At 42.9% G+C, this 19,596-nt stretch overlaps 1 protein-coding gene and 1 non-coding gene across 3 annotated transcripts; both read right to left on the bottom strand.

Annotated features, from left to right (window-relative positions):
* Window positions 1-3,071: 3,071 nt before the first annotated feature.
* Window positions 3,072-10,313, bottom strand: SLC25A3 (solute carrier family 25 member 3). 2 transcript variants are annotated; one of them, XM_036760281.1, is made up of 8 exons: window positions 10,213-10,313; window positions 9,874-10,031; window positions 7,646-7,770; window positions 5,975-6,154; window positions 5,336-5,517; window positions 4,188-4,360; window positions 3,504-3,614; window positions 3,072-3,416 (listed from the first exon to the last, which is right to left on the bottom strand). In XM_036760281.1, exons 2-8 carry the CDS (start codon window positions 10,025-10,027, stop codon window positions 3,256-3,258), a joined length of 1,086 nt encoding a protein of 361 aa, XP_036616176.1. In that variant the 5' UTR covers window positions 10,028-10,031; window positions 10,213-10,313; the 3' UTR covers window positions 3,072-3,255. The 2 variants fall into 2 exon arrangements, with proteins under 2 accessions (XP_036616176.1, XP_036616177.1); XM_036760282.1 differs by lacking the exon at window positions 7,646-7,770 and adding an exon at window positions 7,350-7,471 and having other exon boundaries at window positions 3,075-3,416; window positions 10,213-10,303.
* On the bottom strand, window positions 4,434-4,672 carry LOC118852484. The gene has a single exon (XR_005010560.1). It is a non-coding gene; the product is annotated as a small nucleolar RNA SNORA53 (small nucleolar RNA).
* Window positions 10,314-19,596: the final 9,283 nt, after the last annotated feature.

A 19,596-nucleotide genomic window follows, 5' to 3' on the forward strand; every position in this document is an offset into this window, starting at 1 on the left:
AAGTCACTTTACCCTGTTTGCCTCAGTTTCCTCATCTGTAAAATGAGCTGGAGAAGGGCATGGCACACCACTCCAGTATCTTGACAACGAAAACCGAAAATGGGCTTATGAAAAGTGAGACGACTGAAACGACTTAACAACAAAGTAAATTAGAATAACAAATTAGCAAAAATTGTAGATTTTTTTTCAAGAATTTTCAAATTACTATGGAGATTACCACATGGAGTTGTTAAAACAATGAGCCAAATTCTATGTATGATCATCTGAAACAATACTATTTAAATCCTGAATATCTTTTTGCAGCTAGGTAACAAGGCATAATTTAATTAAGAACCCTGTGAACAGCAAAAGTATTTTTACAGGGGGCAAAAAAGAATTTCAACTCATACTGCCATTAATTTGCTACACGAAGAAAAGCAGTCTAACCTTCAGAATCCTTATCAGTAAACTCAAAGGGAAAAAGTCACTCTTTCATTTGCTAAAGAGTGTAATAACTACAAGCTAAGGATGTTCTAGCAGGTAATACATCTGAGCTATCTAATGCTTATTAATAAAGGAGTAAAGGCGGTTACTTTAACCCTATTTCGTTCTAAATTGAGTTTAGAGCCTGGAAGGTTTCTAGAATACCAGAAATCATCTGGCACTAAAAACCTCATTTTTATAGATGGAGAAATGTCTTGCCCAGTCATTTGCAAAAATAGCAAGGCCAAGGAGTCAAACTGTTCTCTTGACAGTATATCCAGGTTTCCTCCCACTATGCAACTTCTGCCTCTAAATTAAATGTAAGCATATTTCATAAGCCAACAGATAAATCAATAATAACCATTCTATAATCCCAATAGAATACCCATAATGAGTAACTTCGATTCATCTAATGAAGAACATGACTTCTTTGGGCCTATGCTGTTACTGGGCCTTCTCTGGGTAGCAGTTATCTCTGTAATTCATAGGTGCCAACAGTGCAAATTCTACTCCTTGTCTTTAGGTAGCACATCATCCCCCCACACTTCTTACCTGCAGCACTATCTGCCAAACACCATGCTAAGAATCAGCACTGTAAAGTCAAAGGGGCCTGGAAGCAGTTTGATCCAGAGGAAGCTCAAGTTTTGTCTGCTTTTCCTTTCAAGATGGAAAAGGACAGGCAGAAAGATACAAAGATACTCTTGGGCTTGCTTCCAACCAGAAATCATTTTCCTTAGGGTGTTAGATTTAACTGGCAAATCGCTTATTCTCTCACGATTCTAGGCAGTTGTTAAAACTAAGTTACAGAAGGGAAGCTTAATGTGAACTGATGGGCAGCCAGGTGGCTCAGTGAGTGGAGAGGGCACTGGGCCTGAAGTCAGCTTCAGACATTTGTTAGCTGTGAGACCCTGGGCAAGTCACTTAACCCTGTTTGCCTCATTTTCCTCAGCTGTAAAATGAGCTATAGAAGGAAATGGCAAAAAAAAAAAAAAAAAAAAAAAAAGGAAATGGCAAACCACTCCAGGATCTGTACCAAGAAAACCCAAAATGGGATCTCGAAGAGTCAGACAAGGCTGAACATGTGAACTGATAGAGTAAAGTAAAACCAGCAAAAGGACCTAAGTTTAACAAATGTAAATGGGAATAATATAAAACAAAAACAAAATGGACATTATGAACAAGAGATGGGGAGAAAAACTAACTTCTTTCTTTGAAGAGGTGAAGAACAGTAGGCGTGTGGAACACTGTATTGTCAAAACATGGGGGGGTTAGAAAAAACTGCCTTCTGATGTTTCTCCTCACTCCTTTCCATTCTATTACAAGGGATGGTTCACTGGGTAGAGGAGGGTAATATTCAGAAATGAAGGTTCTGTTCATACAAAAGCAATCAATAAGGTGGGGTGGTTTTTCTTAAGTTGTAGAACAGGTGATCTGGATCCTTACCAGGAGCTCTGTCACAATGACACCACAGATCTGTGCCAAAAACCTAAGTATCTAAGGTAGCCCAATGAGTATAAAAGGTCTAAATTCATAAACATGCTGAGTTAAACCCTGTCAGTTCTCTAGAAATACAAACTATTTACCCCAGAAAAATGAAAAATAAAAAAAGTGAATTTTTACCTTAACTCCCTGAGCTTGGCAAAGATGACAAAAGGAAAATGCCAGCAATGGAGGGGCTACACTATTGCTGGAGCTGTGAACTGGCCCATCCTGGGAAGCAGTTCTACTCAGTCACTCAACTGTCCAGCTGGATCCCTTTGACCCAGCAACACCACTCATAGTCCTTTAAGCCCCAAAAGGCATGAAAGGAGTCCTTTTACCCATATGCATAAAAAAATACAATTCTGCTAGGAAATAACTAGAAACGTAACCCCTACAACTGGGGTATACTTGAACAAATGGTAGCATATAAATACAAATTAAACATTGTACAAGAAATGAGGGATTAGGATTCAGAAACCTAGATGGAAATTAATGCAGAGTGGCAGCTAAGTGGCACAGAGAATAGAGCACCAGCCCTGGAACCAGGATGACCTGAGTTCAAATCCAGCCTGCCAATTAATGAATTTACTAGCTGTGTGACCTTGGGCGAGTCACTTAACACCAACTGCCCTGCCAAAAACAAACAAAAAATTAATGCAGAGCATACAGAACAAAAACAATGTTTTATGTAAAGTGAAAGGAAAAAAATAAAAATTTAAGAATTCTGAGCAGCAATGATCAGATAAGATAGCTGGTAATGAAATATGCTCTCCATAGGCCAACAGAGGTGAGGGACTCAAGAACAACGAGACACATACATTTTCTGAAGTGGTCATGCAGGGATTTATTTTCTTGACTAGAACTGTAAGGGTTTTGCTAACTTTTTTTTCAAGGGGTGGGAAAGGTGAAGATGCAAAAAAAGAAGAGGGTCATTTTAGCATTAAAAAAATGTTAAAACAGAAGGAGAAAGACAAGGAGGATCACTTGTAAAAAAAATCCAAGCTTTATATAAGGTAGATGTGGGGTTTCATACGCAGTCCTATTTCTGTCAATGATTAAATTCAGAACATAAAAAAATGCAAGTTAAATCTATCACCTCAAAAGTGAAAATCAGATCACAAAAAAGCAAGAATCACGAATAGTTTGTTTATTCCAACAGTTACATTTTGAAACCCTTGCATCAGGCAAGGGCACAACCGGTAATTATATCAGGAAGAGACGATCTACACAGTCAAATATATAAAAGTTTCTTTTACGTTTGCTCAACACTGGTCAGCAAGCAGATTCAGTCCATAGTTAATCTTAATTTATCTACTGTGTCAATCCAAGCTTCTTCTTCAGAGACTCTGGCATCTCAGGTGGAGGAGGACGAGGAAGTCTGAAATAGACTTTCACGGAGTCATAGATAAACCATTGCAGTGCAGTCAGGGTACCAATCATGATGATACGGGCAAAGAGCCCCTTCCATACACCTGGTAAAAATAACAGGTAAAGCACATTGAAATGAGGGGGAAAATTCAATCCTGTATGGGAGTTTTATCTAAGAGACAAAATTCTACCTTTGAATCCAAGCCTTTGGAGGACTTGTGAGGCTGAGCTGCCCTTTTCCTTGTTCAGCACGGACACCACGGAGTCAGCAGGGTGAGACACGATGGCACAGAAAACACCGGCTAGAAGAAGTGGACAGTTAATAACTATGCCTAGGGTGGGGGCTCACCTGGCTAATGCCACTGTAAGAAACAGACCAACTATGAAGGTGTAAAACTCAAGTGTTCACTCTTCTTAGGCTCCCTATACTTTGTATACTGGAGAGGTATAGTTGTTGATTTGTATTTTCTCTGCAGAAACTAGTGAGTCTTCATTCACAAAGTGCCAACCATAAGAGTTTTAGCTGAGTGTCAATCCTTTTCAACAATTTAATCAACACTCAAAGACAATCTTTATAAAAATATTTGCTCCTGAGGGCTCATCGGGTAAAGTGGAAAGAAATCACAGCAATCTAGTCTGATCACCTTCATTTAGAGAAGCAAGGTGACACAGCATGCCTCAATGTCACATAAAATAATAAAGGTGAGTTTCAAACCAGATGCCTCAGTCTTGAAGTCACAGAACATGAAAAGGAATTTGTTTGGAAGAATGAATTAAACTTGGTACAAAATCCCAACGATACTGAGACTCGATAACTAAAAGCCGCAAGTATCTATCTATTCAAAAGCAGTTGAAGATTCACAAGCACTTCTCACCTATGTAACCTGCCACGAACGTCACCACCAGCTGTTCTCCCTTTGAGCACTCACTTCGGGGCTTCGGAACAACATACTTGTACAGGGCCTCAACAGTTCGCTCAAAGCAAGCAAACTTCATCATGGTGTATGGGATCTGTCTCATCCATAACGGAGCAACACCCTTGTAGAATCTATAAGACCCAAGTAGTTAATGTAACACAAAACTACACTTTTAAAACCAAAGTTTTTTTTTTTTTTTTAAAGTCTGTCCGCATACCAATCAAGTCCTGATAGTAAAAAATGACACACGGCCATTTCTACCAGAACGTATGACTAATATGCAGGTATATTCCTCTCACATGCCAATGACTCAAGCACCTTTGACAGTACAACCGGTAAAGTTGCTGGATGCCTCTTGACTGGAACTACAAGAAACAAACGTTAGCAAGTAGAACTCAGAACAAGAGTTGGCATCCACAAAGGTGGATCTAAGGAAGCATGTTGGCTACACACCTGCACTGAAGTGTAAACTCTTAAATCAACACATCTTCTCACTTAAATTTTTTTTCAAATATATACATACCCATACACAAAAATAAGATAAGCCATCTCTAAAGAGACAGCTCAGACTGGCCCAAGTACCAATAAAATAGATTCAGAGATTAAAGAACTAAACCTTAAAGGATTTACAGAGTATGAGAACATTGAGAGTAGTAAAAAAGCATTAAGTGCCTACTATGTGTCAGGCACTGTGCACAAGTTAATGCAAATAAAATTACTTAGTAACTCAAGAAGAGCTTTCCAGTTTACAAGAGGATTACTGTCCAATAAGCCTGTGAGGCATAGTGTATTGGCCTCATTTTATAGATGAGCAGACTGGAGAGCTCAGAAACAAAGGGATGGGATGCTCACACTGGTACTGCTTCTGTGTGGCCTCTGATTCGAAGCTGAGACTTGGGGCCAAGTCTTTCAATCACAAATGCTTGCCTAAATGGTTAAGTCAAGATTAGTCCTTTTTTGTTAGTAGTCAGTTATATTATTGGCTCATTTTAGGGAACCTGCTACATTTTATTTGCCCAAGCTAACAGAAAATGACTGAAAGGACCCACAAAAGACCAGAAAACCATGCAAACAGACTCCACTCAGAATCTAGATCAATCACTTACGCAAAGAGGCCCTCTTCTTTAAACATTTTTGGAGCAGCCTCCCTCAGGGTATTGGCATAACCTGGCTGGGTCTGAATTCTGACCTTGGCAGCTTCCATAGGAGCCAGGGCAATATCAGCAAAGAATTCAGCACTGGCTGAGGCAGCCAAATACAGGGATGTACGCCAGAGGTAAGCATTTTCCTGAAATGCCAAAATGAGAAATTAAGTGAAAGGGAACCATCTCTGACTTCCTGTCTCACTTGTTTTCCTATTACCTCTAAATTATCATTTTGAAAACAAGTACAGGGAGAGCTATACTCATAATTACAGCTTTGACACATAAGACACGAAGTTAGATGCAATCACACTTTTAATTTACCACTTTCCCATTCTCTAAACGTTGGCAGGCAATCTGGGGTACAATCGGACCTCTCATATCCTGGCCTAGGTTCCTTCTGGTTATCCAGGCCAAAGGGCCTAAGTTTACTGGAGAAGGCAGAAGCAACGTGGTATTGTAAAAATAACTTTGGATTTCGTCACCAAGCAGGTTTATGACCTTGGGCATATTACATCTTTAAATTTCAGTTTCTGATTTTGGAAAAATAACAACTGTTAAGTCTAGTTTAGTGTATATATACTTAAAGAGAAGATTATTTACCTCACCAAGAAGATTGCTATACAAGACTTTGAAGATTTCATAAAAACCAAACTTGCAGAGACCCTGCATGGAGTAGCCAATGAATGTTGGGGCCCATCCTTTGGCCAGACCACGGACACCATCTTCTCGAAGTGTGATGGAGAATCCATTAAAGATGCCCTTGTATTTCTGGGGGTCCACCTTAAAAAGCCACACAAAATAAAAAGATGTAACATCTCCCCAAACCTTCAACTTGAGCCATAAGATCCCAATGCTTCTGAAGGAAACTTACTTTCACTAGTAGCTCACTGAAATACGGGCATGCCATCCTTGTAATATTGAAAGGATAACGCCTGAATTCAAGCACTAAGTGGTTCACTATGATACTGAGCCTAATACTCCTTAAATATGGGCATTATTTTTTAATAGTCTAAAAAGCACAAAGTAGACTTATAATACATATCCTGTAAATAAGGTATCAAAGTAAAACACTTTTTGACAATACACATCAAAATATTAATTAAGCTACTCCCTAGGTATTTTTGAACACAATGTGCTTCAATTATTAAACACATCGCAAAACACACTTAGCCCAGTATGTCAGTCAAGAAAACTGTTCACATTCCTTTAGAAAACCTCTACAATTATCTACGATAAAAAGATCTTATCTCACTATTACTGTCAATGCTGGGATACTTCACCTTCCTCTTACTCCTAATATTTCACATTTCACATTTTTCTCTCTCTCTCCCTCTCTCCCTCCCTCCCTCCCTTATAGGTAAATGGACTTCTAATCCTGTTTCGGATAAGTAAATTTTTTATAATTCATTATTTTTAACCCTTGATCATTTTGATTTTTTAAAAAATTAAGCACAAAAAACCTATGTACAGATATATTAAAAGTCAACCCTTTTATAAAAAAAAATACATAAGCAAATCCTAGACAGTAAAACTTGGACTGCCAAAGTAACACTTCATAATGCAGCTAAAACAAGATGGACAACACAGAAGCTGGTAACTAGGGTTAGGGATAAGAAAAAGGACCCAAATGACTGAAAAGACACTTCAGCTGTGTTGGAAAAGGCAGCATAAGAATCAGGCAAGAAAGAGAAGGCACCTCCCCCAAAGTGTTTCTTAAAAAAGTCCTGGCAGGTTTCAAATACCTCAGGTAAGAAGTAACAGCTTTTACTTGTCAGTAGAGGTTAAACTGCTTTGGGGACCAATTAAGAAAAAAAGGCAGTATTTTGAATATCTTGTATCTTGCATCATGAATATTCAAATGAATGGCAGAATTTGATTTTCTGCTATTTTCTTCCTTGCATTCAAGAGCATTTTATGGTTTTAAGAATCTTGCCACAAATCCCAAAGCCTTTCACAGAGCCAACTCAGTACAAACCTGCATCCTGCATTTCACTAAGTCGAGGGGTACAACAGCAGTGTGTGTCAGGCCACAACTTAAAACCCCACCAACGCCACAGAGCGCATAAAACTTCATGGAGCCATATTCACAACTGTATTCTGTAGCAGAAACAAGACACACCATGCTTTTTAATAGAAAAACTCATGTTACTAGACAGCAACTTACCTTCTGGCCAATTAGGATTTGCACACAGCTGGTTAGTAGAGGCCCACACTCGCCACTCTCATAGCCATGCAGCAAGGATGGACTGGCGTCCAACATGCCAAACCAACCTGCATTCTGCACTTAACCAGATCTAGGGGAACCAATGCTGTGTGCGTTGTGCCACAGCTAATAATTCCTCCGAGGCCACAAAGGATAAAGAATCTGCCAGATCCATATTCGCAGCTATACTGCTCTGTTTTCATTTAAAGAAAAAAAAAAAAAAGGTTTTTTCTCCAGACACCACAATACTGCAAGTGAGAGAAATATTTCTACACAGAATCATAACTGCCCAATTTGACCAACATGCTACACTTATAAAAGGTCTAGCTCAATTGCCAATTCAGTCACAAAAATTAGATATTTGGCACCTAAAGTTAGCAATACAGATTCGACAGTATAAATACCAGGTATCTGATTCTTAAATACTGGGAAAGCCAGCTTTACTATTTGGAAAAAAAAAACAAAACTAAGGGAGCTTCCCAGAAAGAAAGTAAACTAGCTTGTGTCTAGCACAAATACTTCACCCTACTGTTTACCAACCTTCTTACAATCTGTAAATAGGACCATGAACAAAAATATTACAGTAAATATGCACAAAAAAATTTAAACTACAATGATATGGAAAAAATCTAGGGAGGTCTATTTAGAAAAAAATCAGCAAAGGAGTGGATGAAAGGAAGAGAAGTCCAGCAGTTACTGATCCACTCCAGGGGCTAATTGTCCCTGCTGGTTTAAGGTTGCCACAAAAGCCCTACAGGGATTTAAAACACACAGTTAACAACATCCATTTCAACAAGTTAGGATAAATTATCTTTTTTCAACAAGATAATGTCATGCTAAATGATTCTACCCCTGGAATCTTAGTTCTCTCCTGTCAGAGAAATGATAAGGTCAGACCTACCTCTCACCTTAACAGTATTTAAATAGATCAAATGCTCCTTGATCAGAGATAAATGATAAGGTCAGACCTACCTCTCACCTTAACAGTATTTAAATAGATCAAACGCTCCTTGATCAGAGAAAAGGATTTTTCTTTCTTTTATAAATTTTTCTGCCGCAAGAGCCATCACTGCAAGAAATCTTCTCCAGCCCTGTATCTCAGTGCTTTCTCAGAGACTACCTCCAGTATATGTCTACACCTTGCTTGCACTCATGTTTGCTTGTTGTTTCTCCCCACTGGACTGTGAGCTCCTGTCTTTGGCCTCTTCTTGTATCCCCAGCCTAGCAGAGTGCCTGGCACACAGTAGGTACTTAATAAATTCAGGACTTAAGGGCTTTCTCTGCAAATGCTGGTCTTAAGAAAATGGCCCAGGATCTGCTCAAGGTCACATTGTAAATCTGTCCGAAGGATGACCCTAGTCTTCCTAGCTCCCGGGCTAGCTCACAGCACTGCCGACATTACAATGCCTGGCATAGTTGAAGCTTGCTTTATTACATTTAAAATTAAGACTTACACTGGAATTGGGGGGGGGGGGTGTTACTAGGAAATTACAGCAATGGAAAATAAACCTTACATGGCTACTACTTTGCCACCAGGTGTGTGGAAGTGTGGAATTTGCTTAGAAGACACACCCTAACACTACTACCTCCTATGGCCTTCCTGACTGCTATTATTATCCCCATTTTACAAATGAGGAAACTGAGGCAGAGGTTAGGGGACTTGCCCAGGATCACACAGCCAGCAACTATCAGAGAAGAATCTGAACTCAAATCTTCCTAGGTCCAGAGCTCTGGCACTGCATTTCGCTCACCTTTTCAAAGTCTATCAAATGTCGGGGATTTTCACAGATAAAGCTTAATGGAGCCCCGACGACCTTTCTCCCTTCAGACAGGGAAACTGAGGCCCAGGAGTCGAGGATGCCAGCAGGGTCACCATGTGACCTTGGGCACTGCTCCGGCCAAGACCTTTCCTTGCTGCCCCTCAGTACCGGCCCTAGCACTTAACAAAAGCCTGACCCCGTGACCTCCCGGTCTCAGTTTCCTTCTCTGTCAGAATGAGCACTTAAGTCAGTGGCCCCCGAAATCCATTCCGGCTCTTAATCTACGGGGCTGTCACCTCCCCGGCCTCGGTTTCCTCTTCCGTCGAACGATGGCTCCGGGCCGGGCGACTTCTGCGTCCTCCCCACCCCCACCCCGGGCCTGCATCTTGCTCAGCCTCAGTTTCCTCCCCTGTAAGGGAGAGGGCGTCGGCCGGCTGGCCCAGCTCCGGGGCTGCGATCCTCCGCAGCCCCTCTGTCCGGCGCCGACGCGGCCCGATGACCTGCCCAAGGTCACGGGGCCGGGCCAGGCGTCTCACCTTCCACGGCGGCGGCGGCCAGACTGCGTGGGCGGAGACGGCGGGGCGCGCCCGGGGGCCCCGCGGGACTGGGGTCCGCCTCATACTGCACCAGCTGCAGGTGCGGCGCGTGGAAGGGGTTGGCGCGCGCCAAGTGCGCCACGGACGAGTACATCCTCCTGGGGGAAGAACGCAGGCGAGGCCGCGCTGAGCCGACGGAGGCCGGCAAGGGCCCCGCCGTTGTCACCCGGGCCGCGGCCGCGCGCCCTCGGCTGCCACCCTCCCCGCTCCCCGCGGCCGGCCCACCCCGGGCCCACCACCCGGGCCTCCCCAGCGTCCCCTCCGGCGTCGCCCGCTCACCTAAGATGGCGGAGACACAAGCCTCCGTCCGCTCCGGCAGGCTGCGGCTCACAGAGACCGAACGTCCTCCCCGCCCTAAAATCTGTGCCCTCCGCCCGGCGTCACCGTGACGCCGTCGTCTACGTCACCGCAACCAGGAGCCCGCCGGTTGGCGGAGAGCGGCTCCACAGCCGCTAACGTCACCGCGTGGCTCCGCCCCTACCCCGGGATGCCCGCCCCCTGCGCAAGATACCTAGCTTTTGCGCAGGCGCGCCCTTGGGCGTCTTCGAGACCGCCATATGCGGAAGTTGGTCGGCTGCGTTTTGTCTTCGCCCTTCAGAGCCCTGAGCTCGGGAGCGCGGGCCGGCAGGACTGACGTCCGTCCTGTGACGTCATATGATTTAGACCTAGGTGAGGCGTCCTCCGGTGCCGAAGATCTTTTTCACTCTGCTTGTACCTGACGATGCAATGACCTCGATTATCTTGTGTCTGACCCGAAATTCCACTTGCTCCCCTCCCCCGCCCTCTCTCGCCCTCTCCTCCCCTCCCCCGCCTTCACGGTCCCACGGCCCCTAGCCCAACCGCGTCCCTCTCCTGCTCCAGAACCTTCAGGGGCTCCCTATGGCCCGCCTGAGGAGTTAAAACCCCACACTCGTTAGTATGGCATTGAAGGCCAGTCGACACCTGCCCCCCCCACGCCCACCGCCTGTTCCAACCTTTATGACACTCTTCCTAAAGAACGGAGGCGGCTAAGGTGGCACAACGGACACAACGCCGGACCCAGGGTGGCCAGTCCCTCAGTGCAAAGTCAGCCGCGGACACTGACTATTTAAGTGACCCTCAGGCGAGATGGGGAAACAGGCTGCCTTTGTTTCCCCATCTGCAAAATGAAGCTATTAATACCACCTGCCTCCCGGGGTTTCTGCGAGGATAAAATGAAACGTTTGTAAAGCACTTTGTGAACCTTAGAGCTCAGGTGACTGCTATTATTAATACAGCAGAAAGTGCGTGTATTTGGAATATAAACCCATTCTCCGTAATCGTATATAGGAGAAAATTAGGTGACACAAAGGTCCGGATGTTGGATAGCACCCTGCCAGGCACATAGTGGGCTAGGCTCTTCATCAGTGCTCGCCGATGGATGTGGAAAGTGGACTTTGAACCTCACCAGCCCTGTGACTCTGGGCGCTGGTTCAACTCTTCACTTTGACAGTCACCAATGACCAACGTGACTTTGGGCAATTTTCTTACCTCTGTGAAATAAGGGTTTTGGACTAGCTGGCCTCTAACGTCCCCTCTGTCTCTAAATCTATGGTACTATGAACTATGAATTCTAGAAGGACTGGGCTATATTCCGTTTCCCAGGATTTGATATTCCGTCCCCAGCCAACCCCCATGCCTGGAATGCACTCCCACTTTGTAGCCAAAGAATTGAGGCAGAAGACTGGTTTTTGTGAAAACAGACCCCAAAATCTGAAATGGTTTTAGAAAGAAATTATTAGGTCATTTGGTAGAGGAGAATGAGCCAGAAAGCAAGTGTAGCTTCCTCTTCCCAGGTTCTGGAAGATTTACATCATGTAGTATGTGGACCAGGGTTTCGTAAGCAGTTTTGTTGAGGAAAGCAAGGTAGATGGAGATAGGTTTGAATAACTGTAACCCTAAAGAGAAGCTTGGGGTGGACCTCAAGAGCTCCTGGGTGTGGTAACCAAAACTAGGAAGCTTTTGGTGAATCTGGAGCCTGGGGGAATTGGAAATTTCTTGTACCCATCTCTGGTATTCCAAGAGTTACTGGATTAAGCGACATTCTGGGTGTGGACAACATAAGGTTGGATTTAAGCAGCAAAATTATTATTTCCAGTTTAATAAATCATTTTTCCCACAAGAGAACGCCCACCTAGGTTTTTTTTCCTTTTTGTGCCTTCCTTCCCTTCCTTTCACTTGCAAAGGAGATCTAAAGGACGGTTGGAGAGCTGGTAAAAATGATGGAGCCTCAGGACCAAATGGCCTTTGGTGGTTTGTTAAAATTCATCTTGCTTCCCAAAATGATGTTGAAAGGGTGCGGTTTAGCTATCAGGAAGAGATGAAAGTTAATGTGCACTTTCTATCCTTCAGTCAAAGAGAGGCTTGTGTCAGATCAAGGGGAAGCAGGATCAAAGAGATTAAATGCTTATGAACTCTACTTAACTGGTCAACTTATGTCCCAAAAGCATTTGATCTGTGGAGGCAAAACTCTCCTTCTGGAGAGAAAATCCACACACAGGTAAAACTTCGAGAACTAATAGATTCTTCTCAAGTCAAGTCAACAAGAATTTATTAAGCACCCACTATGGACCAAGAACTATCCTAAATACTGAGGATATAAAGAAAAGAAGAAAAAAACAGTCCCTGTTCTCAAGGAGCTAACAGTCTAATGGGGGAGACAACATGAAAATAGCTATGTAGAAACAAGATATACACAAGGTAAATCAAAATAATCTCAGAGAGAAGCCATTAATATTAAGGGAGATCTGCAAAGGCTTCTTGTAGAAGATGGGATTTTAGCTAGGGCTTAAAGGAAATTAGGGAAGCCAGGAGATAGTGATGAGGAGGTACCAGGTGTGGGTGACAGGCAGTGAAAATGTCAGGAGATAGAATGTCTTATTTGAAGAATGCCAATGTTGCTGCATCACAGAATGTGTGGGAGGGATGGGGGAATAAGGCATAATAAGGCTAGAAAGGTAGGAAAGGGGGAGGGGTGGAGTTAAGATGACAGAGTAAAAGGAGAGACTTGCCTGAGCTCTCCCTCAAACCTCTCCAAATACCTGTAAAACAGTACTCTAAACAAATTATAGAGCAAAACAACCCACAAAATGACAGAATGAAACAAATTTCTAGCCCAAGACACCCTGGAAGGTCTACAGGAAAGGTCTGTTGCACTGGGCTGGGAGATGGGCAAAGTCCAGTGTGGGCTATGCTGGCGCAAATGGGGGCCAGCGCAGGCCTCAAGGGACTGAATCACTGGCAGGTGTGGTAGTTTCCAGACTTCTCAACCCACAAACACCAAAGACAACTTAGAAGGTCAGCAGGAAAGGTCTCTTTCCTGGGTGAGAGAGGAGCACCTTAGGCTAGAGGGATGGAGGGGCAGGGGTAGTGACAGTGGCAGCCGCTGCTTCTGGAACTCCAGTTCACAGACAGTGTGGGGATCGAGCAGCTGATCAGAGGGGGATTGCAATGATCTCTTTGCTGGCACTGAGGCAGGATTCTCTTCCTTTGCCCATACTTGGATCTGGGTTACAGTCCTGGGTGGTGGTCTGGGGCAAAGAAGAGCCTGTGGCAGAGCTGGTGGTGGCGGTAGCGAAGGAATCTTCTTCACAGTTCCAAGGCAGAAAAGAGTGCTTGTGGTCATTCACAGACCAGAGCACAGGCCAGGAGAGGAGTAAACACCTCTCCTTTGATCATACAACCTTGGAAGAATTGCAAATTTACAGATCCCTAGAAGTATCTCTGAAAACAGCTGCACAAATCCCCTGAAGCTTAGGACAGTATATCCTCAATGGAAGCAGACTCCTACCTTAACAAAGAGTTAAAAAGTCAAGTAAATTGGCTGGGAAAATGAACAAACAGCACGAAAAAAAATTAGACTCTAGAATCTTACTTTGGTGACAAGGAAGATCAAAACATGCAACCAGAAGAAGACAACAAAGTCAAAGTTCCTACATCCAAAGCCTCCAAGAAAAATATGAATTGGTCTCAGGCCACGGAAGAGCTCAAAAAGGATTTTGAAAATCAAGTGAAAGAAATAGAGGAAAAATTGGGAAGAGAAATGAGAGTGATGCAAGAAAATAATGAAAAACAAGTCAACAGCTTGCTAAAGGAGACCCCAAAAAATGCTGAAGAAAATAACACCTTGAAAAATAGACTAACGCAAATGGCAAAAGAGGTCAAAAAGCCAGTGAGGAAAAAATGCCTTAAAAAGCAGAATCAGCCAAATACAAAAGGAAGTCCAAAAGCTCACTGAAGAAAATAATTACTTAAAAATTAGAATGGACCAAATGAAAGCTAATGACTCTGTGAGAAATCAAGAAACTATAAAACAAAATCAAAAGAAAATGAAAAAATGGAAGATAATGTGAAATATCTCATTGGAAAAACTGCTGACCTGGAGAATAGTTCCAGGACAGATGATTTAAAAATTATTGGACTACCTGAAAGCCATGATCAAAAAAGAGCCTAGACATCATCTTTCAGGGAATTATCAAGGAAAACTGCCCTGAAATTCTAGAACCAGAGGATAAAATAGAAATTGAAAGAATCCACCGATTACCTCCTGAAAGAGATCCCAAAAGGAAAACTCTTAGAAATATCACAGCCAAATTCCAGAGTCCTCAGGTCAAGAAGAAAATAATGCAAGCAGCCAGAAAGAAACAATTCAAGTATTGTGGAAACACAACCAGGACAACAGCTTTTTTAGCCGCTTCTACATTAAGGGATCAAAGGGCTTGGAATATGATATTCCGGAGTTCAAAGGAGCTAGGATTAAAACCAAGAACCACCTACCCAGGGAAAAAAGGACATTCAATGAAATAGAGGACTTTCAAGCATTCTTGATGAAAAGATCAGAGCTGAATAGAAAATTTGACTTTCAAATATAAGACTCAAGAGAAGCACAAAAAGGTAAACAGGAACTTATTAAAGTTGAACTGTTTACATTCCTACATGGAAAGATGATATTTGTAACTCACGAGACCTTTCTCAGTATTAAGGTAGTTGGACACAGGGTGAGTTGAATATGAAGGGATGATATCTAAAAATTAAAATTAAGAGGTGAGAGAGGAAAGTACGGGGAGAGGGAGAAAGGGAGAGGTAGAATGGCGTAAATTATCTCACATAAAAGAAGCAAGAAAAAGCTTTTACAGTGGAGGGGAAGGGGGCGAGGTGAGAGGGAATAAGTGAACCTTATTCTCATCAGATTTGGCTTAAGGAGGGAATAACACACACTCAATTGGGTATGGAAATCTATCTTACACTACGGAGTGTATGGGGGAAGGGGATAAGGTGGGGGGAATGATAGAAGGGAGGGCAAATGGGGGAGGGGGTAATCAGAAGCAAACACTTTTGAGGAGGTACAGGGTCAAAGGAGAGAACAGAATAAATGGGGGGGCGGGATAGCATGGAAGGAAATATAGTTAGTCTTTTACAACATGACTATTATGGAAGTGTTTTGCATGACTACACATGTATAACCTATATCGAATTGCTTGCCTTCTCAATGAGGATGAGTGGGGAGGGAGGAAGGGAGAGAATGTGGAACTCAAAGTTTTAAAAACAAATGTTAAAAAGTGTTTTTACATGCAACTGGGAAATAAGATATACAGGCAATGGGGTATAAAAATCTATCTTGCCCTACAGAAAAATAGAAGGGAAGGGGATGGGGGGGGTGGTGATACAAGGGAAGGCAGATTGGGGGAAGGGGTAAGCAAAATGCATGCCAACTTGGGGTGAGGGGAAGGGGAGAGATGGAGAGAAAATTTGGAACTCAAAATCTTGTGGAAGAGAATGTTGAAAACGAAAAATAAATTAATTATTTTTTAAAAAAGGTAAGAAAGGGCCAGATTATGAAGCTCTTTGAAAACCCAATAGAGGATTTTATATTGAACCTGGAGGTGATAGGGAATGACCGGAGTTTATTGATCAGGGAGGGGGACCCGGGGGGGGGGGGTAGGGGTGTGTGGTCAGACTTGTACTTTAGAAAAGTACTTTGGTGGCTGAATATATATTATATTTGCCTGAGGCAAGCAGACCAACCCACAAGCCGGCTATTGCAGTAGTCCAGGAGTGAAGAGGTGAGGGCCTTTGCTAGAGTGGTGGCAGTGTCAGAGGAGAGAAGGGAACAACTTTGAGAGATGTTGCAGAAATAAAACCCAGAGGCCTTGGCTTGTATTGGATGTGAGAGAGGAGAATGAGAAGGAGGAGTTGAGGATGATGCCTAGGTTGCAAGCCTGGGTGACTGGGAGAATGATGGTACCCTAGGCAGTAATAGGGAAGTTTTGAAGAGGGGAAGATTGGTGGGGGAGAAGATAAGAAGTTTGGTTTTGGACATGTTGAAGTTAAGATGTCTACTGTACTTCCAGTTAAAAATATCCAATAGTTAGTTGAAGAGAAGTTCTTGGCAAATGGATCCAATTTGTGAAATATGAGGTAAAGTTCTCAGCTGAGAAGATGGGGATGGGGGAGGTTTGGAAAAGCCATTGTGATGAATGGGAGAGTCGATTTTAAACTATGTGTACATGCACATGCATGATGTATACCACATGGGCTGTTTAAATGTGGTTTGAAGATGGACAACATGGATAGATATCTCTGGAATCTGCCTCCACCCTCCACCCCTCTCTAATGAAAACTGTGGTTTCTGCCTTGAGGGAAGGAAGGAAGGAAAAAACAAGCATTCGTTAAGCACCTACTGTGTGCCAGCTACTGAACTAAACACCTTAGAAATATTTCATTGGATGCTCAAGACAACCTTGGCAGGTGGGTGTTGTTATTCTCATTTTACAGTTGAGTAAACTGAGGCAGGCAGAGGTTGATTAATGGTCCCAGGGTCCCAAAGCTACTAAGTATCTGAAGCAGGGTTTGAATTCAAGTCTTCCTGACTCCAGGCCCATCTCTTTACCCAACGGGAACTGGACAAAGAGCTCTGTCTTGGGTGCTTACTTGCTCCTTCCCTCACCTATTTCCAAGGGGGGTACTGGGCAAGTTTTGTATCTATTTTTTCCCTAAATATTTCTGTCCTAGGGGTATAGTAGGTTCAGAACAAAGGCTGCTTCTCTGGTCACTAGACCTCAGCTTACAGTTGCCAGCTGGATTCCTTCCCACCAAAATGGTCATTCAAAAGTCCATCAGAAATTAACAAGAGAGAGTAAACCCATTAAGCCAAGCAAAACCAAACTTGGAATTCCACAGATTAGACTACTGCACCAGGAATTACCCAAGAGTTCCTAAATCTTTCAGGATTGTTCATTTTTACCATATTGTTATAGTTCTGCTTGTTTCACCCTCCATCAGTTCATCCAAATTTTTCCAGGTCTTTCCAAGACTGTTGCCTTCTTTTTTTCTTTCGACACGGTCATATTCCATTGCATCCATATGCTATAAATGTTTAGCCATTCCTCATAAGGGGGACACCTTCTTAATTTCCAAGTCTTTGTCACTACAAAAACAGCTGCTACAAATGCATCAGGTCCCAAAAGTCTCAGGGCCATCTTAAGCTATTAAAGCTCCAAATCTTCCTTGACTTTCTTCAAGTCCCAGCTAAATATCCATCTTCTACAAGGGCCATTCTGTATTCCTCCCTCCCCTCCCACCCCCACCCCACTCCCCACCTTTAATGCTAATGTATTAAAGCATACAAAGGCCCTAAGACTTTGGGAAAGGACTTTTTCTTCTTTCTTTGCTGTCTTTAAGGTATGTGCCTAGACCCTATTTTTGGGTCTAGGGATATCCACATTTTAGTGACTTTGGGAGCATAACTCCATCTATACTAGTTTAGTGGTAGGATGTTTATGGATGATAAAACCTCTGGAGCCTTCTGGCCATGTGTGATTCAGTGCTGAAGGGTTGGCACTTTGAGAGGCGATCCCCTCACTGGTAGCTGACCAGGAAGGACTGATGACTCAGTAGACCTTTAAAAGGGAGTGACCCTGCCCCATCTCTCTTTCTCCTTGGTGTTTCCGCGTAGTATGTAGCAGAAATGCCTAGTTTGCAGAGCACATGGTACCTGAAGGTCATTTCCTAGGCAACGCTTGGTTATAAGAATTTTAAAACTGAAAAGAAAGTGAGGAAATGTGTGCCCCAGTTAGGAGGTGGGAAGAATGTATTTTTACTCTTGTTCTTGCTGTATCTTCTCATAAATAGCCTTCTGCGAAAGCTAACTGATGTTCATTGCTAATCAGTGATATTGAAGAGGTATCAATGGGTTAATTGATTTTAGTTAGATGATAAAAAGTGTGAGATAGGCAGACAGATGGACGGATGGACAGACATATGGACAGGAGAATAGATGGACAGACAGACAGACAGATAGACAGACAGGTAGACAGCCAGGTAGGCAGGCAGGCAGGTAGGTAGGTAGGTAGGTAGCCCAGTGGATAGAGAGCTGGGACTAGACTCAGAAAGACTTGAGTTCAAATCAGGCCTCAAACACTTACTAGCTCTGTGACTCCAGGACCCTCATCTATAATAGGAGGATTATAATAGCACCTACTTCCCAGGGTTGTTGTGAGGATCAATTGAGATAATATTTGTGAAGTGCTTGGCACAATGCCTGGCATGTAGTAGACATGATATAAATGTTATTACTCTTTAGATGACAGATACTGCATTTATTAAGTGCTATTATGTGCTAAGCACTGTACAAATCACTAGGAGCACAAAGAGCAGCAAGCACAACTGTCCCCATCTTTAAGGGGTTTACATTTCACTTAGAAGAAGACAAATCGTACAGGAATCCTAGAAGGGGGTGGAGAGCAAGGGTGTGCCCATGAGTCAAAATATCAGTGGAAGAGAAAGAGGAGTCAATAGGGTGTTCAGGTGAGAAAGAGGTGAAATATATCTGAGGTCTTTCCTAAAATGGTGGTCCAGGGAGGAAGTCACCAATGAGCCAAGAAGAGAGGTTTCTAAAGTTCACAATGCAACAGATGAAGAGAAGGAGGAAGAGTTTGGAGAGAGGTATGGGAGCTAAGCACTGGTATTATTAATTATCCATATCATATTAATGGTAATATTGGGGAGGGGAATACACCACATGTGGACAGAAACTTGAGGAGAGACGAAGCAGTCAGTGACCTTCCTTTGTGCTCAACCAGTCAGTAAAGCTGGGATTGGAGAGTGAGTTGAGACTCTGTTTATGCTATACGTACATATAACTAGGTGGCACAGTGGATAGGATGCCGGGCCTGAAGTCAGAAAGACTCCTCTTCCTGAGTTCAAATCTGGCCTCAGACACTGTGTTTGTGACCCTGGACAAGTCACTTAACCCTGTTTCCCTGAGTTTCCTCACTTGTAAAATGAGCTGGACAAGGAAATGGCAAAACTCCAGTATCTTTGCCAGGAAAACCCCAAGTAGGGTCACAGAGAGTCCCAACACAACTGAAATGACTCAACAACAACAACATATAAAGGATTTGTTAAAACACGCATTTCAACTTCTTTCTACAAACTATAGCTTAGACAGGATCTAACTTAACCAGAGTCACACAACTAGTTAGTGGCCAGTTAAAACATAAAATTTGTCACATTCTCTCTTTTAAGTCTTTTTCCTTTAGGTCCCCAGTATACAGATCAATACTTAAGTTTCCTAATTGATTTAAGGAAAGACTAAAATTCACTTCCCTTTTGGCCCATGAATGCAAATTGGCACTAATAACATAC

This window comes from Trichosurus vulpecula, chromosome 5, assembly GCF_011100635.1.
Source record: "Trichosurus vulpecula isolate mTriVul1 chromosome 5, mTriVul1.pri, whole genome shotgun sequence".
Classification (NCBI taxonomy): domain Eukaryota; kingdom Metazoa; phylum Chordata; class Mammalia; order Diprotodontia; family Phalangeridae; genus Trichosurus; species Trichosurus vulpecula.

What these genes read in the sequence shown, in the direction of transcription:
- SLC25A3 (XM_036760281.1), bottom strand. Translation starts at nt 10,027, where the DNA reads ATGTACTCGTCCGTGGCGCACTTGGCGCGCGCCAACCCCTTCCACGCG. An exon ending in AAAGAAGAGGGCCTCTTTGC is followed by an intron (nt 4,361 to 5,335) that starts GTAAGTGATTGA and finishes TGGGTCTTATAG; the next exon opens with ATTCTACAAGGGTGTTGCTC. An exon ending in CCAAAGGCTTGGATTCAAAG is followed by an intron (nt 3,417 to 3,503) that starts GTAGAATTTTGT and finishes TATTTTTACCAG; the next exon opens with GTGTATGGAAGGGGCTCTTT.